This window comes from Scyliorhinus canicula, chromosome 21, assembly GCF_902713615.1.
Source record: "Scyliorhinus canicula chromosome 21, sScyCan1.1, whole genome shotgun sequence".
NCBI lineage: Eukaryota > Metazoa > Chordata > Chondrichthyes > Carcharhiniformes > Scyliorhinidae > Scyliorhinus > Scyliorhinus canicula.
The window spans coordinates 65,048,120-65,070,131 of record NC_052166.1 but is presented as its reverse complement, the minus strand read 5'-3'; the positions used below and the strand labels follow the sequence as shown (position 1 = coordinate 65,070,131).

At 50.3% G+C, this 22,012-nt stretch overlaps 1 protein-coding gene across 1 annotated transcript in view; it reads right to left on the bottom strand.

Annotated features, from left to right (window-relative positions):
• LOC119955529 (endophilin-B2-like) overlaps positions 1–22,012 on the bottom strand; it is a 68,325-nt gene that overhangs the window by 20,024 nt on the left and 26,289 nt on the right. Inside the window, exons 4-7 of the mRNA XM_038781802.1 lie at positions 10,610–10,743; positions 9,771–9,863; positions 9,480–9,491; positions 6,569–6,631 (exon numbers count right to left, since the gene is read on the bottom strand). Coding sequence (XP_038637730.1) covers positions 6,569–6,631; positions 9,480–9,491; positions 9,771–9,863; positions 10,610–10,743 — 302 coding nt within the window. The remainder of the gene's footprint in view (positions 1–6,568; positions 6,632–9,479; positions 9,492–9,770; positions 9,864–10,609; positions 10,744–22,012) is intronic.

The following is a 22,012-nucleotide window of genomic DNA, read 5'->3' as shown; positions in this document are numbered from 1 at the left end:
ATTTTAAACAGGTTTGAGATCTGGATCCCGGTGAGCACTCTGGGTAAGCAGTATTGCTGCTTCGACTGAAATACTCAGTTGAACAGTAAGAGCTTGAGAAGTTGCAGGATTGTTAGTAGAAATGAATAGTCAGGTCGGTGCAGAGAAAGATCAAAGTGGATCCTCACAGAACGAGAAGCACAAAGCGAATAATCCTCAATTCCTAATTCATCAAGCAGCTCACTTCAATTCTCCAAAATATTATCAAAAGGAGTACAATTAATACCTTCTGTATATTAGGTAGCACTCAACCATCTGCGGACTAACAGCTGATTTAAATAATGCCAGAGATGGTGTATATTTTTTGATGGAGCGTTGATCTTCACACTCTTATTTCAGTTCTTTTCACACCCCAGTGATTCTTCTACCAGTGAAAGTTCCACCTTTCCCAATTCCTTGATTTTTTTTTGAGAAATGCATGCACGCTCCTAATTTCAGAACAATGCACGTGGCCTATAAACGTTACCAACAGGGCAGAGAGATCGCTGCCTTCTGGTAACCCTCTGCCTCTCCAATGGCTAATGCTCCCCAGTGGACAGGCTGTTTTGCACTATGAAGGTTTATCGCTTTACGGTTTGTGGGAGCTTGCTGTGCACAAATTGGCTGCTGCATTTCCTGCATGGCTACACTTCAAAAGTACATCATTGGCTATAGAATGCTTCAGAACGCCCCGAGGTCAAAGGCACTATATAAATGAAAATCTTTCTTTTCCTTCAACAGTGCAGCATCTTTTTTTTTTTAAATTTAGAATACTCAATTATTTTTTCTCCAATTAAGTGGCAATTTAGCGTGGCCAATCCACCTACCCTGCACATCTTTGGGTTATGGGGGCGAAACCCACGCAGACATGGGGAGAATGTGCAAACTCCACACGGACAGTGACCCAGGATTCGAACCCGGGCCCTCAGCGCTGTAGTCCCAGTGCTAACCACTGTGCAACATGCTGCTCGCCCTCACAGTGCAGCATCTTAACAACCCTACCACAATCTAACTCATCAAAACCTTCCCTCTATTCCTGTAACAATGATTTCTTGATGTGCAGTGAAGATGAAATAGGAGATCTTATTTTTAACCTCCCCAAACTTCACTTATGAAATGGAAATCGCTTATTGTCACGAGTAGACGTCAAATGAAGTTACTGTGAAAAGTCCCTAGTCTCCACATTCCGGCGCCTGTTCGGGGAGGCTGACCCCGTTCTACACAGTCGACTGTTAACTCAACTCGATTCCCTGGCCACATTCCTACTGCTCTCACAACTCACCCACCCCATCCCCTCTGACCCCGCCTCTCTGCACAACTCGGGTAGACATGAGATAGGCCTGGGAGTCGACAATACTGCCTGACAAACCTGCTCTGCCACTCAATATGATATAAATATTGCTGGCTACCCAGCATTTATTGCCCATCATTAATTACCCCTTGGAAGGTGGTGGTGAGCTTCCTGCTTGAATCCGCCTCATGCCCTGTGATGTAGGTACATCCACAGTGCTGTTAGGGAGGGAGAGCCAGGATTTTGACCCAGGGACTGTGAAGGAACGGTGTGGTATTTCCAAGTCAGGGTGGTGAGTGACTCTTGCCTGATGCTCTTGTCCTTCTAGATGGGAGTGGTCATGGGTTTGGAAGGCTGAGCCTAAGGAACCTTGGTGAGTTACTGCAGTGCAGCTTATAGATGGTACACACGGCTGCCACTGTTCGCCGGTGGTGGGGCGATTGAATGTTTGTGGAAGGAGGAGCAACAAGCGGGGCTGCTTTGTCCTGGATGGTGCTGAGCTTCTTGAGTGTTGTTGCAGCTGCGCTCATCCAGGCAAGTGGAGAGTATTCCATTGACCTCCTGACTTGTGCCTTGTAGATGGTGGACAGGCTTTGGGGTGTCAGGAGGTGTCTTACTTGCCACAGGATTCCCAGCCTCTGACCTGCCCTGGTAGCCACAGTATTAATATGGCTACTCTAGTTCAGTTTTTGGTCAATAGTAACCCCCAGGATGCCGATTGTGGGGGGTTCAGCGATGGTAATGCCACTGAATGTCAAGGGGTGGCGGTCAGATCCTCTCTTGTAGGAGATGGTCATTGCCTGACACTTGTGTGGCGCAAATGTAACTTGCCACTTGTCAGCTCAGGCCTGGCTATTGTCCAGGTCTTGCTGCATATGGACATGGACTGCTTCATTATCTGAGGAGTAGCGAATGGTGCTGAACATTGTGCAGTTATTGTGAATATCCCCACTGCTAACCTCATTAAGGGAAGGTCATGGTTGATCTTGGGTTTCAATTCCACTTTCCCACCTGCTCCCCATCCCTGGATTTCCCCGAGATAGTAAAACTCTGTCTTCCAGCCCTTAAATAAATTCAATGACGGAGCCTCCACGATCCTCGAGTAGAGAATTTTCCAATACCTTTCAGTGAAGCAATTTCTCCTCATCTCAGTCCTAAATGATCTGCCCTCTTATCCAGAGACAGTGGCTCATGTGTTTTCGATTCTCCGACCAGCAGAAACAATCTCTCAGTGCCCCCCCTGTCAAAACCTCCCCCATCCAGTCAACCCCCCCCGCCCACACGTCCCCCCATCCTGTCAACCCCCCGTCAACACCTCCCCCACCCTGTCAACCCCCCACCGTCAAAACCCCGCCACCCTGTCAACCCCCCACCGTCAAAACCCCGCCACCCTGTCAACCCCCCGTCAACACCTCCCCCCGCCCTGTCAACCCCCCCACCCTGTCAACCGACCCCACCGTCAACCCACCCCCCCCAAATCAACCCCCCCCATCAACCCCTCCCGTCCCACCCTCTCAACACCCCCCCCCCCCCATCAACCCCCCCGTCAACACCTCCCGCCATCCTGTCAACCCCCCCCCCATCCTGTCAACCCACCCCGATCAGAACTTTGTCTGTTTCAATGCGGTCACCTCATTTTTCGAACCTCCAGAGAATATGGGCCCAATTCCATCGGCCTCCCGTCACAGGACGTCACCCTCATCCCGGGAGTCAATTCCCCCACCTCCAACGAAAGGATATCCTTCCGTAAATCTGGAGATCAAAACTGCACCCAGTAATCCAGGCGTTGTTTCACCAAAACGTGTTTGGGGCACTGGCTGCACCCCCACAATCACCCTGGTAACTCTTTACCCACACCCACTTCGGCCTGGTTCTCGAGTGGGGTCTGCCTCCTCTTCCTCCCTCCCCCTCCCCCCCAGCGGGTTGAATATTCTGGCATTAGCTGTAATTCCGTTTTTACTGCCAGACAAGTGTCAGTTGGAGGCCCCACTTCTCTGAATGGCGACCTCATGACCCTCAATTGTATCAATTCAGCCTCAGGAATAACAAAGCAAAGCAGACACAAAAGCTGGCGGAAACCCGATAGGCGAGGGGCTGAATGGCATCTCTCCGTTTTGGAAGGATTCGGTTGGTCAGATCAGTAAAGAGGGAAATACCCGACAACGCACTCGCAAGGATGAAATATCTGCTGTAAATCAGTAGCGGTGAAGACGTCTCTCACACATAGGTCTCTGTCCCAGGGCCCAGGCCCAAGGTGCCATACCAGGCCCCAGGTTTCAGCCCCTATTGAATACAACACTTCAATAGATTGGACTCTGAGCACAACTCCATTGTGAAAATAACGAATCAGCATTAAAATTTGGGATTAACCACTTTTACGAGGTTAATCAGAAGCCTGTTGGGAGGCCTGGTGAAGGATTCTGAAATACGTTTTCTTTTCTTCAGGCAAGGTGAGGGGTGGGTTTAGTAAGATTTCAAGTTGAATTTGTCTTCGGAAGATCACATAGGCAACTGGGTACAAAAACATGTCGGAATAGCTTCAAGAAGTTAAATATAAACTGCACCATTATCTCATCCAGACAGTCCAGAGCCATGGATTAAACCAGTCGGAATGTACTCTCATGTGGAACACGTAACTGGGAATGATGACATAATCGACAACAATTACAGCTTGCATTTATATAGCTCCTTTAATGTTGCACAGTATCCTGAGGTGCTTCACAGAACTCTAATCAGACAATATAAAACCCTCAAATTTAAGATTCTCGTGTTCAAATCCCTCCTGGTCCCTGTGGCCCCCTCCAGCCCCGCAACCCTCCAAACTCTCTGCACTCCGCCAACTCTATCCCGCTTTCCCACCCTCCACCAGCGTCGTCCCATCACTAGATGCCCAGTCTTCAGCCGTCTCTGCCCAAAGCAATGGAATTACCCCCCACAATCTCTCCATCCCCCCCCACTCTCTCCATACCCCCCCCCCCACTCTCTCCATCCCCCCCCCACTCTCTCCATCCCCCCCCCACTCTCTCCATCCCCCCCCCCACTCTCTCCATCCCCCCCCCCCACTCTCTCCATCCCCCCCCCCCCCCACTCTCTCCATCCCCCCCCCCCCCCACTCTCTCCATCCCCCCCCCCCCCTCAGATCCTTCTGTAAACCCACCTCTGTGGACTAAGTCAATCTTCCTAATTTCTCCTCCAGGGGCTCACTGTCTCATTACGCACCTGTGAAGTGCCTTGGGAAGCTAAAGGCGCTATACAAATGCAAGTTTTCAGAAAGTGTCACACGTACTCGGTGGACGTGAGGTGGTGTTGGACGGCCCCCCACCCCCCCCCTCCATTTATGCAGGACACCCCTTTATGCTCCCTCTTCAGACTCCAGACAAATCCAACTTTCTTCAGAATAGCCATTTCTGACTTTGGGTTAATAGCAGAGTAATCTAGATCGGAGGCGGTGAATGTTGGAAGGGGCAATTAGTGCCACTTATTACACACCCTCTGGGAGGAAAGGATACCAGGCGGTCTGCTCCGCTGCTCATCCTGGAATCCGGCAGGAAATGCAGCCGGAAGCTGGAGAAGCAAATTCACCAGCTCGCTGCCCGCCACAGTTATGCTGTAGACGAATCAGGAAGGTTATGAAGCTCCAGACAGTACAAGGGATTTGTATGTAAGTTAGCTGCACACAGCAGTTGGATAAGCACCAATTTTAAATACTAAATTTAGAGTACCCAATTACTCCCTTTCCCAATTAAGGGCAATTTAGCGTGGCCAATCCACCCACCCTGCACATCTTTTTTGGGTTGTGGGGGTGAGACCCACGCAGACACGGGGAGAATGTGCAAACTCCACACGGACAGTGACTCAGGGCCCGAACCGGGATCGAACCCAGGTCCTCGGCGCTGAGGGCAGCAGTGCTAACCACTGCACCACTGTGTCGCCCCGTGATAAACACCATTTTGGACACTTCAAAGGGGAAGAGGGTATGTAATAAGCATGATATCGGATTGGTGATGCTTTTTATCAGGCTAGACAACAAGAGCAGCAATTTATATCCTGCCTTTAACGTAATGAGACATCCCAAAGTGCTTTGGGTATGAGGGAAACATATAGAACGGGGAAAGGGGATTTTGATTGGCATCGACAGTGGACAATTGCAGCCAATGGCACTGAGACATTGTTTGATGAAAGGGACAGGAGGAGTGGGCTATTCAGCCCCTTGAACCCATCCATAAAGCATTGGCACTGGCGACTGCCCCCAAGGTCCAAGAGCCACCATTTCATACATTTCGGAATAGTTTCCTGTGCCGACCCGCGCTCTCAAGTTGGCACAAAGACAGATTTCTTGTTCAATTCAGCGCTCGAATCTAGATGGCCAACTCTGCCGTGGGAGCGGAGCGCCAGGCTGGGATAATGGGCAAGTTGCTTCAGCAAGAAGGTGCCCAGTCACCGATCTTTTTAAAGCTTTAAATATAAAATGATACGGCAACTGGACCACCCTTGGGGGTTTGGTCAGGAGATTGATCCCTCTACAGGACAGCCCACTTCCAGACAATTACACTGCCCCTCAACACACCGCCCAGAAGGGAACAGTAAAAGCGGGGGAATAGGCATACTGGTCCCGACTGTTTTTTCCCCTATTGCAACGGACTGGAAAATCCAGTTGCCCCCATTAGTTCCGTTTAACAAGACCCTGGATAAGCCTGACTGGTTGGCCACTTTATGGGGGCGAAACCCACACAGACACGGGGAGAATGTGCAAACTCCACACGGACAGCGACCCGGAGCTGGGATCAAACCTGGGACCTCAGCGCCGTGAGGCAGCAGTGCTAACCACTGCGCCACCTTTTGAATTGAAGATTAATTCCCTGGATACTCCTGCCAGGAACTCCCAGAAGAAAAACTACAGTGCTGCTCAATAAAATAGGTTCTCAGCGCCCCCCTCTTCCCCCCCCCCCCCCCCCCCCCCCCCCCCCCCCATTTTGATTTTGAACCCCTTTGCATACCCGTCCTGGGAGTGTTGGAAACGAGGGCTAAATGGATGGCCTGAGGCAATTGGCAGAGGTGGAATGAAGCCTCCAGGTATAGGCCCGACCAGAGTTGGCAACTGTAAGCGAGGCTGCAGGTTTTGGCAGTTGGCACATTTAAGAGGCCTGGTTCAAAAAAAAGAGTCACCAATCCTTATAGCATTACAATGTCGGAGATAGAGCAGGAGAAAGGCAAAATAAAAAGAGAAAATGGGGAATGGTGATTTCGCCCATGGCTTACCGCAGATGCACTGGCCGACAGTACATAGTTACGAGGCCTAGTCTCCTGAAAATCAGGTGTCGCCTACAAGGCGGGAAGAGATTTTACACACACACACAAAAATAAAATCATGCATAAAAAGCGACATATCTGTGGACACGTTTGTAAAGAAAAAAAGGTCACTTCACACTTGAAAAGCACTAACCAACTAAATCTGGGCCTGGAGATGCGCAGTGGAACTGGACTCAGTTGCTGTAATGCAGGCAAAATGCTACTGAGGGAAGAGCAACGGCCAGAGGAGATCGCAAACCTCAACTGTCCTCAGTTTGAGAGAATGACACCGCAGCCAATACAATAAACCCTGCACCAGACTGCTTGCCTGTTGGATGGGGTCCTCGAGGCAGGGGATGCAGGCCCGACAGACAGATCCTGCTGTGCGGTGGGGCTGTCATGTCCCTTGCAGGCTCCCAGAATGGATTGCACCCTGGGATACTGTGGTGAATGTAACATGGTAATTCACAATGTATCCTTGTAAGCGTAGTAGTGTTATCCGACCACTAGGGGGAGTAGCTCTGGGAATGCTCAGGAGCTTGTACAGGGCTCCACCCTTGGCTCCGCCCACGACTCCTCCCCCTTGTGCTGCTGTATAAATACCCTTTTCCAGAGTCAGCCTGCAGTTCACCGAGAGTTCATCAACGGGTAACAGGCTGACTCTGTAGTAAGCAGATTAAAGCCTATATTCATATCGGAAACACGTGTCTGGTGAATTGATGGTTCCATCAGATACGTCCCCGGATATCTCTCACATCACTTCTATCTGACCCAAATCTCAATGCCAAGACTTGAGATGACGTTCAACGGACACCACATCGTTGTCAAGTAGGTAAGTCTACCTTACTGCTGGTTAAACCAGCAACGGACGCCAGCGATATCTGGGAGCTGTCTGCATCCGGACAGAACACCTGGGAGCAAGGACTTGAACCACTCCCAAACTCTTCAAAATCGTACATTAAAACCAAATGGTTTGGGCATTGCGGGAACACAGAACCCCTTTTGAAACTGAGGGATGGGAGGGAACAGCAGCAACTAGGATTCAGGGAAAGTCCCATTGGTCAGAGCTGCTGGAGATTGCGTATTTTGACGGTTGGGGGTGTGGAGAAAATTGGGACCCAAGGACTGGATTTTATGGCAACTCTGAAAATCCTGGAGAGTTCAAATCCCCATCTCGTTCTCCCTCACGGCACCCAAGGGTGTGTGTGTGTGTGTATGGGGTGGGGGGGGGGGGGGGGGGGGGGGGGAGGAAAGAAGCGGAGTGCTGGGAATCTGAAATAAAATCAGAGCACATTCAGGCAGCCTGTGTGCAGAGAGATCAATGACCTTCCGACTATTGCTGTTGGACATAGAACATACAGTGCAGAAGGAGGCCACTCGGCCCTCACCTCCTATCCCCGTAACCCAATAACCCCTCCTAACCTTTTTGAAATCAAATGAAAATGAAAATCGCTTATTGTCACGAGTAGGCTTCAATGAAGTTACTGTGAAAAGCCCCTAGTCGCCACATTCCGGCGCTTGTCCGGGGAGGCTGGTACGGGAATCGAACCGTGCTGCTGACCTGCCTTGGTCTGCTTTAAAAGCCAGCGATTTAGCCCAGTGAGCTAAACCAGCCTCTTGGACAGTTTTGGACACTAAGGGCAATTTATCGTGGCCAATCCACCTAACCTGCACGTCTTTGGACTGTGGGAGGAAACCGGAGCACCCGGAGGAAACCCACGCTGACACGGGAAGAACGTGCAGACTCCGCACAGCAAGTGTCCCAGCGGGGAATTGAACCTGGAACCCTGATGCTGTGAAGCCACAGTGCTACCGTGCTGCCGAGTGTTTCTGTCTTCACTGAAAGGAATGGTGGACTGGGGCAGTTGGGGGGTGGGGAATTCTCAAAAGGAGAATTAAAAATGGAGAAATTGATCCTGAAGTGTCGCACCTCGATGGAGTTCATGGAAAACATTTCACCCAAATTGACAGGTGATCAAACATGTGATTGGAGCCCAGATCTTGCAGTTTCCGGATGGTGCGTTGGACTGGGGTGAGCACAGTAAGAAGTCTTACAACACCAGGTTAAAGTCCAACAGGTTTATTTGGAATCATCTGGAATTGTAAGACTTCTTACTGAGAAAGACAAGAGACACATAGAGGACACCAGAAATAAAGGGAGGGGGAGGGAGGGAGCTAGTCGATAACATTAGGAAATTGCACTATTTCCAACTCTTATCATGAACACTGACCCACAGGGCAGCACGGCAGCGCACTGCTATCTCAAGGCACCGTGGCGCAGTGGTTAGCACTGCTGTCTCGCGGCGCCGAGGAGCCGGGTTCGATCCCGGCTCTGGGTCACTGTCCGTGTGGAGTTTGCACATTCTCCCCGTGTTTGTGTGGGTCTCACCCCACGACCCAAAGGTGTACAGGGTAGATGGATTGGCCGTGCTAAATTGCCCTTTAATTGGGAAAAAATAATTGGGCAGGTTTTAAAAAAAAGGTGGGGGGGGGGGGGGGGGGGGGGGAGAAACTGAAACTCGAAGTTAGATTCAGTAATCAAATGAGTCCCAGTTTCCAGCACATCTCCAGCTATCGCACTAAACCCAAACCGCCCACCCAAACCCCCAGGCAGTGTTACCGACACAGCAGACAGCAGAGACACACACACACATACACAGGGTGGGATCATTAACTCATTCGTTAGTATAACACCCAGCTCGTGTTCCAGCGGCTGGTCCTGCGGAGATTCCAATGGGTCCAACAATGGGCTTGAGAACATTATGGCCGCGAACGAGTCGAAAATGTTCCCCCTCCCCCACCCGAAATATATTAGAAATCCTTCTAGAAGGTGACGGAAAACCAGATCAGAGAAAGTAGCAGTTCAAGCAACATTACTCACTTCTCCCTCACACTGCGCAGGACACAACAGAAAAAGAACATTGGTCAGTAAGAAGGTTTAGGTACAATATAACTCGCGATAAGTTAAAGACAAAATGTTATTCAGTGACCAAAGGAATGAGAGAGAGATTCATGCAAGCACATTAACTCTCCCAGTTTGAGCAGCACAGTAACGGAGCGACGCAGTCCCCGCTTCAGATTTCCTGCTGGATTTTAACTCGTGCACCCGTGACTGTGACCCCTCAGGAGAGTTAATGAGTCCTAGTGATGGGCTACAAAGGGAATCACGTACTGCTGCTTTCGCCTCGGCCGCCTTCGCCTTCTTTAACCGGGCCTTACAGGCATCCAGGTCCAGCCGCCTGTTCTCCAGGAGCCTTCTCTCCTTCTGGAACGTTCAAAAACAGAAACAGGAGATGGCACCCTCCTTACTGCGCCCACCGTGACTTTTATCATTTCCCATCCCGGCCATTCCCGAGGCAGATCCTCCACCCTAACCTCGCGTCGTCTGGGCTCCCGCAGGTTCACCCTTGATGCCTTGCGGCCTCCCCGTTACTGAAGGAACTTGCATTTATATAGCACCTTTCATGGTCTCAGAGTGGGTTACAGCTGCTCAAGTACCGTTTCAAAAGTGCGCTTGCTGCGAGGAGCAAAGTAAGGTCCCACAAGCAACAACCTACACGATCCGATGTCTCAGGAGATCCTATAGGACAAAGCCCAGAGTGACAAGGCATGGTTTCCATAGGGTTTCCATAGGATCAGCTCTTTCTCAATTCTCAAAGAAACCAGGAATGATAATATAATAATAAAATAAAAATCGCTTATTGTCACAAGTAGGCTTCAATGAAGTTACTGTGAAAAGCCCCTAGTTGCCACATTCCGGCGCCTGTTCGGGGAGGCCGGTACGGGAATTGAACCCGCCCTGCTGGCATTGTTCTGCATTACAAGCCAGCTGTTTAGCCCGCTGTGCTAAACCAGCCCCTATCTGCTCATTAGCCAGTTTTAATCACAACCACCTCGGACAGGCCCGGGACAGGGGGAGGCCCGGGGACGGGGAAGGCCCAGGGGAGACGCCTGCCTGATATCAGCTAGCCCCGTGGCAAAGTGTAGGAAAAACAATTGCTTAAAACTCACCGCAATGGTCTTCCAGTCTCCCTCCAGGAAGTTACGGAGAGGGGTCAGGAAGTTAATCATGGAGGACTGGATGAAATCACGATCAGCAGCTCCCAGGCGTCTCTGAGCCTCACCCACCTTGATCAGAGTGGTACCTGAGGGCCACAAAGTTTCACCGTGTTACATACATAACCCACTACACGACACCGAACAGCAGGAGCTGAACTTAGCGCTGTAGACTATGTACTGGCAATGACACGAAGGGGCAAGGAGACAGTGAGGATGAGAAGGTGGGTGGGTGTGGGATGAGGGCGAGATTTAACGCTCGATTTTCAATATTACACATTTCTGGGTTTTTAATATTTAAATATCATTGTGCTTCTGCAAGATTGAACAAACGGAGGCCTTTTATCCAGAGGCGGAGGGGGGGGGGAATCCCGATAAAGGTCTTTAAGATTTCGAATGGATTGACTCGGATAAACGTAGAGAAACAAAATGATTCCACTGGTGTGGGAGACCGGTAAGAAGGGCCATCAACATACAACACTGACCGCTGACTACAAGTGGGGAGTTCAAGAATAGCTTCTTTACCCAGAGAGTGGGGAGAATGTGGAACTCGCTCCCACAGGGAGTGAATGGGACAAATTTCTCACAGATGCATCCAAAAAGAAACTAGATACAGACATGATGGACACAGACACAAGGTGAAGGGGAGGGGTAGGAGGAAACTAGTGCGGAGCTTAAAGGCTGACATGGAGCAGATGGGCCGAATGGTCTGTTGCCGTGCTGTTAATTATGTCGTTCTCCACTCTTCATTACATCATCATCATCATAGAATCGTCAGAATCCCTACAGGGCAGAAGGAGGCCATTCGGCCCATCGGGTCTGCACTGACCCTCTGCACTCCACCCAAATTGACAAGTCATGCTGCAGCTGTACAGAACCTTAGGCCACATTTGGAATATTGTGTACAATACTGATCGCCACACTACCAGAAGGATGTGGAGGCTTTGGAGAGGGTACAGAAGAGGTTGCCTGGTATGGAGGGCATTAGCTCTGAGGAGAGGTTGGATAAACTCATTATTTTCACTGGAACGAAGGAGGTTGAGGGGCGACCTGATAGAAGTCTACAAGATTATGAGGGGCATGGACAGAGTGGATAGTCAGATACTTCTTCCCAGGGTGGATAAGTCAATTACTAGGGACATAGGTTCAAGGTGAGAGGGGGGAAAATTTAGAGGAGATGTACGAGGCAAATGTTTTACACAGAGGGTGGTGCGTGCCTGGAACTCGCTGCCGGAGGAGGTGGTGGAAGCAGAAACGATAGCGACGTTTAGGTGGCATCTTGACCAATACATGAATAGGATGGGAATAGAGGGATATGGATCCCGGAAGTGCAGAAGGGTTTAGTTTAGATGGGCAGCACGGTCGGCGCAGGCTTAGAGGGCCGAAGGGCCTGTTCCTGTGCTGTACTGTTCTCTGTTCCTCGTCCCTTCCCCCATCCAATCCCATTAACCTAACCTGTACATCATTGGACACTAAGGGCAATTTTGGACACTAAGGGCAATTTAGCATGGCCAATCCACCTAACCTGCACATCTTTGGGCTGTGGGAGGAAACCGGAGCACCCGGAGGAAACCCACGCAGACACGGGGAGAACGTGCAAACTCCACACAGTCACCCGAGGCCAGAATTGAACCCGGGTCCCTGGCGGCAGCAGTGCTAACCGCTGTGTAAGTATCCGGCTACAAGACGGGTTCTTGCTGTCGCCCAATTTCAGAAATTGGTATATTTTCTCGTGCAGGGGATGGGAGGCATTTTCATTGCAAACCATGAAACTCAATGAGTTTTACTAAGTGCCGGTGAATGATCCCCAGGGACACAATCTCCATCAATCTCAGGAGCTGCCTCTAATCCATCCACCTTCCCTCTTTCAACCCCCTCCATGTGTAGAATTCCTATCTGGGACACTTTTCCCAACTGCACAGTGGGTGTACCTACATCTCAGGGGCTGCAGCGGTTCAGCCACCACCAACTTCTCAAGGGGCAATTAGGGACGGGCAACAAGGCTGGGCCTAGCCACGAAGCCCATAAACAGATCAACAACAAAAAAAACAGCCAAGAACGTGAACACAGGCACATTCCAAGACACCTTCTCCAAACCATTCTACCCTCTGCCAATACGCCATAAACCCTCGCTCCCAAAAGCCTTCACTCACTACCTCCCACACAAACACACACCACAACCTAAAGTTCACATTCAATCTTGCTGACATTTACATGCAGAAAGGACCAGAGGAATACATTAAATTTATGAAAACTTTATTAAATCAGAATGGCAATGAAGAGCTTTTAAATCAAAAGCTGTCTAAATTTAATTCATTATGCAAATCAAGTAAGTAAATAAAACAAAAATCTAAATTCCTGATTGACAAAAGAAGCCTAGATGATCCCATTAGCAAATGCATCAGGAATTGGCTCGCGCCCGACTCCCCACTCTCTGTGCAGACACTGCCAGTCACCTCCTCATCAATATCCTGTCAGTTTCAGGGCAACACAGTGGCGCAGTCGGTTAGCACTGCGGCCTCACGGCGCCCGAGGTCCCAGGTTCGTTCCTGGCTCTGTCCGTGTGGAGTTTGCACCCTCACAACCCAAAGGTGTTCAGGGTAGGTGGATTGGCCACGCTAAATTGCCCCTTCATTGGAAAAAATGAATTGGGTACTCTAAATAAAAAAAAAGAAAATTAAAATGAATGAAAATCACTTATTATCACAAGCAGGCTTCAAATGAAGTTCTTGTGAAAAGCCCCTAGTCCCACATTCCGGCGCCTGTTCGGGGAGGCTGGTACGGGAATTGAACCGTGCTGCTGGCCTGCCTTGGTCTGCTTTAAAAGCCAGCTATTTAGCCCTGTGCTAAACCAGCCCCTAAATTCTCCGTATTTGCGTGGGTTTCGTCCCCACAACCCAAAGATGTGCAGGCTAGGTGGATTGGCTGCGCTAAATTGCCCCTTCATTGAAAAAAAATGAATTGGGTACTTAAATTTTTTTTTTAAATATCCCGTCAGTTTCACATAAGAGGAACTTGCATTTCTGTAACAGCCCAAAGCCGTTTAGAATTTTTCTAAGAAAAAAGGTGTAGTCACTGTTGTAATGTGGAAACATAGCAACCTCTCCCTCTCGCTCTCTCTCACACACTCACAGAAATGTGATTGTTGTATTATATACTGCATACGAGGGTATTACGGTAAGTCCCCTGTACTACAGGTACGGGGGTAGATCCCTGCCTGCTGGCTCCGCCCAGTAGGCAGAGTATAAATGTGTGGGCTCTCCGAGCTGCAGCCATTTCGGCAGCAGCTACGGGAGGCTCCACATCTCTGCGTAATAAAGCCTCGATTACTCTCTACTCTCGTCTCGTCGTAATTGATAGTGCATCAGTGATAAATAACCAGATACTATGTTCCTGTGATTGTTGGCCCCAAGACACTGGAGTGAGCTACCTTGCAGATGGAACCTCAGTTTAAAGTCGTATCCAACAGACTGCACCTCCGACAGTGCAGCACCCCCTCAGCACTGCACTTGAATGATGTGCTCAAGACCTGGAACGAAGGGGCATCGCACGGCGGCACAGTTTAGCACTGCTGCCTCATGGCGCCAAGGACCCGGGTTCGATCCCGACCCCGGGTCACTGTCAGTGTGGAGTTAGAACATAGAACATTACAGCGCAGTACAGGCCCTTCGGCCCTCGATGTTGCACCGACCTGTGAAACTCCTCTAAAGCCCATTTACACTATTCCCTTATCATCCATATGTCTATCCAATGACCATTTAAATTCCCTTAATGTTGGCGAGTCCACTACTGTTGCAGGCAGGGCATTCCACGCCCCTACTACTCTGGAGTAAAGAACCTACCTCTGACATCTGTCCTGTATCCATCTCCCCTCAATTTAAAGCTATGTCCCCTCGTGCTAGACATCACCTTCCGAGGAAAAAGGCTGTCACTGTCCACCCTATCTAATCCTCTGATCATCTCGTATGCCTCAATTAAGTCACCTCTTAACATTCTTCTCTCTAACGAAAACAGCCTCATGTCCCTCAGTCTTCCATCATAAGATCTTCCCTCCATGCCAGGCAACATCCTGGTAAATTCTCCTCTGCACCCTTTCCAATGCTTCCACATTCTCCCCATGTCTGCGTGGGCCTCACTCCCACAACCCAAAAAAAGTTGTGCAGGGTAGGTGGATTGGCCATGCTAAATTGCCCCTTAATTGGAAAAAAAGGAATTGGGTACCCTAAAATTAAAATAAATAAATAAATAAATAAACAATGACCTGGAGCGGGACTGGAACACCAAACTTTGGGATTCAGGGGAGAGGCTGCTACCAACTGAGCCACAGGGCGCACCTGCAGACAGATAGGAGAGAACTGAAGGCAGATACCCCCAGCCTGACTATAGTTAAAATGTCCTGTGAATTATTTTGTTGAGGCTGAGAGAGTAAAGCTGGTGGGTTAGGGAGCATATATAAACTGATCATCACACCCGGTAGTTTCAGTGTTTTTTTTTATTAAAAGGAGGGACTGCTGGCTACCGCTGTTAGGTGAATAGGACTGGGGGAAGGGTGCATCTTCACCCACCAGGAAATTATATTTTGGTCCCGTTAACAAAGTTTCCTTTTATGTTTCTCTTTCAATTACAATGCTCCACCAGCTGCTGTCACCTCCGTCCGTTAGTTACTTTGTTTTTCTTTGAAGAAAGGTGACTATAAATGGGGGATTTCTGGGGCACTGGGTATAGTGGGAGGAGAGTTGTGAGACTGAGCAAGGTCGATCGATTCTCTCAATAAAGGAATGCTCCGTGTCCTGGCTTCTGCTTCCACAACCAGCTTGGATTCCACGAACAATGGCGAGAGCCAGTCTGTGTGCGGGGGCAAGAAGCATTTAAAAGAAAGCGACTCGGATTGGTTTGCGAACACCGATGCGTTTCCTGTAGTTCCAACAACATAGTTCAAAGTCCCAAGGCATTTAATAGGAGGTTTCTTGTTCTAACCCGCACGAGATCTACGGGGTCGGGGCAATCAGTCTCCCTGAATGTGAGCTTCCCCCCACTCAGGGGCTGGTTTAGCACAGTGGGCTAAACAGCTGGCTTGTAATGCAGAACAAGACCAACAGCGCGGATTCAATTCCCATACCAGCCTCCCAGAATGCGCCGGAATGTGGCGACTAGGGGCTTTTCACAGTAACTTCATTTGAAGCCTACTTGTGACAATAAGCTATTATTATAAGGGCGCAGGGCGCAGGCACCCCCCCCCCCCCCCCGAGATCATTCATGGTTACGTTCTGTATAAAGTCAGCCAGGTTTGGATCCCACAGAGCAGACCTGGCCTGGATCTGATTATATTTTAAATATAATTGCGCTTTGCAATAAACCAAGTTTCCTTTTTACTAGCGAATTTGTGGTCCACAGAAGTTCTGGAAATGAAAGGTTGGCTTTAAGGGGCATCTTCAGAGGAGGAAAGGGAGGAGGGATTTAAGGGATGGAATTGCAGAGTTCGACCACCAGTGGGGGAGCGAAATAGGGGTTGCGCGAGAGATCGAATTGGCGGCACGCAGAGGCTGCTGGGGCTGCAGGAGGTTACAGATTTGGGAGGGGGCGAGGGCATGGAAGGATTTGAAAATAATGATGAGAATTTCAAATTGAGATTTCGTCGGACTTGGAGCCAGTGACAGTCAGCAAACACCTGCCTGTAACCAGCCATCTCTCGGGCTGATTTGAAGCTAAAAGGCTCACAGCATTGTTGGTGCGGTATCACAGCACACAGCGCAAGGAAAAGCTGAATAAAAGATAATTAGCTCCAACAGAACCGGTGGAAATCTATTAAAGCACTCAATGCCCGGAATAGAGATATCAATCAGACCCAAGCGGTGATCCATTAACTCAACCCCTCGTGACAATTTTACACCAGCATCGCTCATGGGCTGTTAATGTTGGAAGACACGAGAGTGACCAAAACAAACGCAGGGAGGCTGCCATAAAATGGAAACATTCGTCTTAGAGAAGGGTGGCGCAGTAGAGGGCGGCACGGTAGTGTAGTGGCTGGCACTGCTGCCTCTCAGCCCCGACGACTCGGGTTCGATTCCCGGCTTGGGTCACTGTCTGTGCGGAGTCTGCACGTTCTCCCCCGTGTCTGCGTGGGTTTCCTCCGGGTGCTCCGGTTTCCTCCCACAAGTCCCCAAAGACGTGCTTGTTAGGTGAATTGGGTATTCTGAATTCTCCCTCAGTGTACCCGAACGGACACCGGATTGTGGCGACTGGGGGATTTTCATAGTAACTTCATTGCAGTGTTAATGTAAGCCTGCTTGTGTCACTAATAAAGATTATTATTATTATGTGCAGGGTAGGTGGATTGGCTATGCTAAATTGCTCATTCATTGAAAAAAAAAAAATTGGGTACTTTAAATTTATAAAATAAAAATCATGGTTATGTGTTTCTCATCCCCATTCTTCTGCCTTCTCCCCACAACCCCTGATCTCCTTGGCCAGGGACACTGTTCTGTCTGACAACAGTACTGATTGGTTCCTGTGTGCTGCTTTCCATGAGAAGTGTTTAGACCTTGTAATTGAAAGGAACACGAGGGGGAGCAAGAGAGTGGGGGGAGGGCTGAGAGAGCTGAGGGAGGGAGGGGGGAGGCTGAGGGAGACTAAGGGAGAGATGGGGGGGGCCCCCTGAGAGAGGGACGGGGGGAGCCACCCCCCCGAGAGATGGCCGGGGTGGGGGTAACCCCCAAGAGAGGGATGGGGGGGCCAACAGAGGGACGGGAGTGGCCCGAGGGGGATGGGGGACGGGTGGAGGCCCACCTCCCCCCGCGAGAGCAGGAAGGGGTCTGAGAGTGGGACAACGGGGAGGGGGCCCGAAAGAGAGGTGGGGGAAGGGGCCCGAAAGAGAGGTGGGGGAGGGGGACCGAGAGGGAGGTGGGGGAGGGGGACCGAGAGGGAGGGCGGGGGGGGGGGGGGGGGGGGGGGGGGTGAAGGGGGGACTGAGAGAGAAGCTGGGGTACCCAATTCATTTTTTTCAATTAAGGGACAATTTAGCGTCCCATGCACCTAGCCTGCACATCTTTTGGTTGTGGGGGTGAAACCCACGCAAACGCGGGGAAAACATGCAAACTCCACACGAACAGTGACCCAGAGCCGGGATCGAACCTGGGACCTCGGCGCAGTGAGGCAGCAGTGCTAACCACTGCGCCACCGTGCTGCCCTCTATCCGTGAACGCAAGAGAAGACATAGAACAGTACAGCACAGAACAGGCCCTTCGGCCCGCGTTGTTGTGCCGAGCAATGATCACCCCACTCAAACCCACGTATCCACCCTATACCCGTAACCCCCCCCCCAGCAGCTAGTGTCTCCCTGACAGAGGGGCGGCACAGTGGTTAGCACTGCTGCCTCGCAGCGCTGGGGACCCTGGCCTGGACAGGGTGCTCTTTCAGAGGGTTAGAGCAGACTCGATGGGCCGAATGGCCTCCCTCAGCACTGTAGGGCATCTATGGAGCACGAGGCAGTGCAAAGGGAGGGTTGGACAAGAGGGAGAGAATGGGTCTAAAACAGCCATTTTGCTTGGTCAGGTCTGTGCTATTAGAAAGCCAGAGAAATCTACACAGCTACAGAGTGTTCAAACCTTCCAGAAGCAATTTAATTTTCATGTTGTGTGAGGAATGCGAAGCAAGGTACAGCTTCCCTTCCCTCTACCAAAGAGCAATCAGGAAAATGAAGATTAACTGAACTGGGCTGAACAAAATGCTTCAAGTTAATTTCTGCAAAATTTGGCAGACGCCTTGTTGTGGCTGTAAGTGCGGAGGTTTGTTCTATAACTGCGCCTCAGGGATTTCCTTCCTGTTAGCCGTAAAATAAAACGGTAGCTATTAATCCTCCTAAATGTCACCAATCCACACAATGCTGCTCCATCCATCAATAACATAAATCCAGGAGGGCTTTGAATGGGGAAAAACGCAAGAAGATTAGACGGGAGGGGACGTGAATTTAAGAAATGAGCCTAAGGATCGGAGGAGATGTGGAGATTGTATTTTATGCGGCAAATTGTAATGCTTTAAAGAAGGTGCTGAGTGAAAGGGTCAGTCGTAATTTTCAAAAGGAGTTGGTTAAATACTTGAAAAGGAGGAATTAGCAAGGCTGCAGGTAAAGAGCAGATAGGGAGGACAGGCCCACGATGGGCCAAATGGCCTCCTTCAGTACTGTATTGTTCTATCATTTATACATACACACAGACACACATCTCACGTCCCATTCACCTTCCGCTGCCCGTGTCAAAATGAGAAATAAACTCTCGGGCTTTTCACAGTAACTTCACTGAAGCGTACTCGTGACAATAAGTGATTTTCATTTTCATTTCATTTCAGGAATAAACCAACCCCCTGTTGGAAGCATGAGGGAGCATGTTCTCGACTAAATCTTACAGATGCTGCTCTGGAGGGTCAGTGCTTCTGTGTGGTGGAGTCTTTGCAATTCGGGAGATCAAACTTTAATTCAAGGAATCGCCGGCGGTCCTGGCTGCGCCAGCCATGCCATGGGCTGCCAGTGCCCACCCCTCTAATCCAGGCACTTACTTTACTTTCTAAAAGTTGATAAGACTTCAAAAAGCCTTCATTGCATGGCAGACTCAACTTAAAGTGAGCAGTGAACGTAAGCAGATACACGCACGTATACACAGGACACGTGCATGAACATGTGAACACAAACGCCGTGCACTGTGGATGTGTGCAGATACACTCAACTAATCTTCAGTATGAAAGAATTTACAGCTTTGTCCGAGCAGTGAATCGGAGATTGTGGGGGGTCTGGTGAGGTGGGCTGGTTTATAATCCATACAGGAGTTGGGGAAGTTGTACAAGACATTAGTAAGGCCATGCTTGGAATACAGTGTATAGAAAGGATATTATTAAACTAGAAAGAGTGCAGAAAAGATTTATTAGGATGCTACCAGGACTTAATGGTTTGAGTTATAAGGAGAGCCTGGTTAGACTGGGTCCTTTTTCCCTGGAGCGTAGGAGGCTTATAGAGATCTATAAAATAACGAGGAGCATCGATAATAGAACATAGAACACTACAGCGCAGTACGGGCCCTTCGGCCCTCGATGTTGCGCCGACCTGTGAAACCATCTGAAGCCTATCTGACCTACACTATTCCATTTTCATCCATATGCCTATCCAGTGACCACTTAATGCCCTTAAAGTTGGCGAGTCTACTACTGTTGCAGGCAGGGCGTTCCACACCCCTACTACTCTCTGAGTAAAGAAACTGCCTCTGACATCTGTCCTATATCTATCACCCCTCAATTTAAAGCTATGTCCCCTCGTGTTGGTCATCACCATCCGAGGAAAAAGACTCTCACTGTCCACCCTATCTAACCCTCTGACTATCTTATATGTCTCTATTAAGTCACCTCTCAGCCTTCTCCTCTCTAACGAAAACAACCTCAAGTCCCTGAGCCTTTCCTCGTAAGACCTTCCCTCCATACCAGGCAACATCCTAGTAAATCTCCTCTGAACTCTTTCCAAAGCTTCCACATCCTTCCTATAATGTGGTGACCAGAACTGCACGCAGTACTCCAGGTGCGGCCGCACCAGAGTTATGTACAGCTGCAGCATGACCTCGTGGCTCCGAAACTCAATCCCCCTACTGATAAAGGCTAGCACACCATATGCCTTCTTAACAGCCCTATTAACCTGGGTTAATAACCTATAACCTAAGGTAGACAGTCAACACCTTTTCCCAAAGGTAGGAGAGTCTAAAACTAGAGGACATAGATTTATGATGAGAGGGGAGAGATACAAAAGGATCCAGAGGGGCAATTTTTCCACAGAGAGTGATGAGTGTGTGGAACGGGCTGCCAGAGGCAGTAGTAGAGGTCGATACGATTTTGTCTTTTAAAAAGCAGTTAGACGGGACTTCCGGTGGCGGCAATGTCCGAGTGAGCCGCACATTCGGCAGGCTCTCACTCCGGCAGGGCTTAGCAGCTGATTCCCCGCGATAGCGGGACCACGGGGGCGGCAAAAAGGCTGCCGGGAAAGAAGAGGAGAGCGGGCTGCAGCAGATGGAAGCGTGGGAGGCCAGCAGGTAGAGGAAGAAAGAGAGAGAGAGAGACGGAGGCAAGGAGGAAGCTGACCTGAAGGGTAAGATGGCGGACCCATGGACCTTCCTTCCTCCAGGACAAGGAAAAAAAGTTTGGAGTTGCTGAAGAGGGTCAGCTTGGACCCACTTCAGATGCCCAGAAGGTAAGATTTAAGGAGCTGGGCGAAGGAAGGCGGCAGCGAAGGTGCTGAGGAGCGGGCTGCGGCACATGGAACAGCGGGATTCCAGAAGGCAGAAGAAGAAGGTGAAAAAGGGACAGAGACAAGGACCTGAAGAAAATTACCTAGGACCTAAGATGGCGGACACACGGACCCAGCAATCCAGCTGGCGCTGGATAACATGCTCCAGGTAATGAAGTCCAGTTTTGAAGCGCTGAAGCGGGACAGCTTGGACCCAATCCAGAAAGCGGTGGATCAGCTGAACCAGAGGCTGGACGCCCAGGATGTTAAAGTTAAGGAGCTGGGAGAGGCGGTGGAGGAGCAGGCGGATGCGCAAACGGTTGCAGCTCTAGAAGTTGACGGCCTGAAAGAGCGGCAGAGAAGACTGCTGGACAGAGTGGAGGAGCTGGAGAATAGAGTCCGCAGGAACAATCTGAGGATGGTCGGCCTCCCGGAGGGGGCTGAGGGAGCTGATAGCTGATGCTGCAGCGTTTGTAGCAGACCTGCTGAAGCAGCTGATGGCGGCCGAAGCCTTTCCGCGACCGCCGGAGCTGGAGGGGGCACACAGAGTGCAGGCAAGGCAGGGGAGGCCGGGCGGACCCCCTCCCCCCCCCCCCCCCGCCCGATGGTGATTAGGTTCCACAGGTTCGTGGACAAGGAGCGGGTGCTGCGGTGGGCAAAGAGCGCCAGGAGCAGCACGTGGAACAACAGTGTTCTCCGCATTTATCAGGACCTAAGCCAGGAGGTGGCTCGGCGGCGAGCAGCCTTTAAGAATGTCAAGGAGGTGCTGTTCAAGAAGCACGTGAAGTTTGGTCTGCTGTTCCCAGCTCGGCTATGGGTCACGCACCAGGGTCAACACCACTACTTCTCCGAGCCCGAAGAAGCGATGGATTTTGTGAGGGACCTGGGGCTGGTCCCGAAAGGAGGCCCGAAGGACGCGAGTTAGGGCCCGAGGATTTCTGTGGGAAGGAACGCCGAATGTGCCTGGACTGCTGCTCAACGGTTTGCTGGGCCAAGCGGAACATTTGAGACTCTTTCCTTTGTTCATGGACATTGGTTTGGGGGGTTAACCCCCCCCTTTTTTTTTTGTTTTTGTTTTTTTGTGGGGAGGTTGGGTATATATT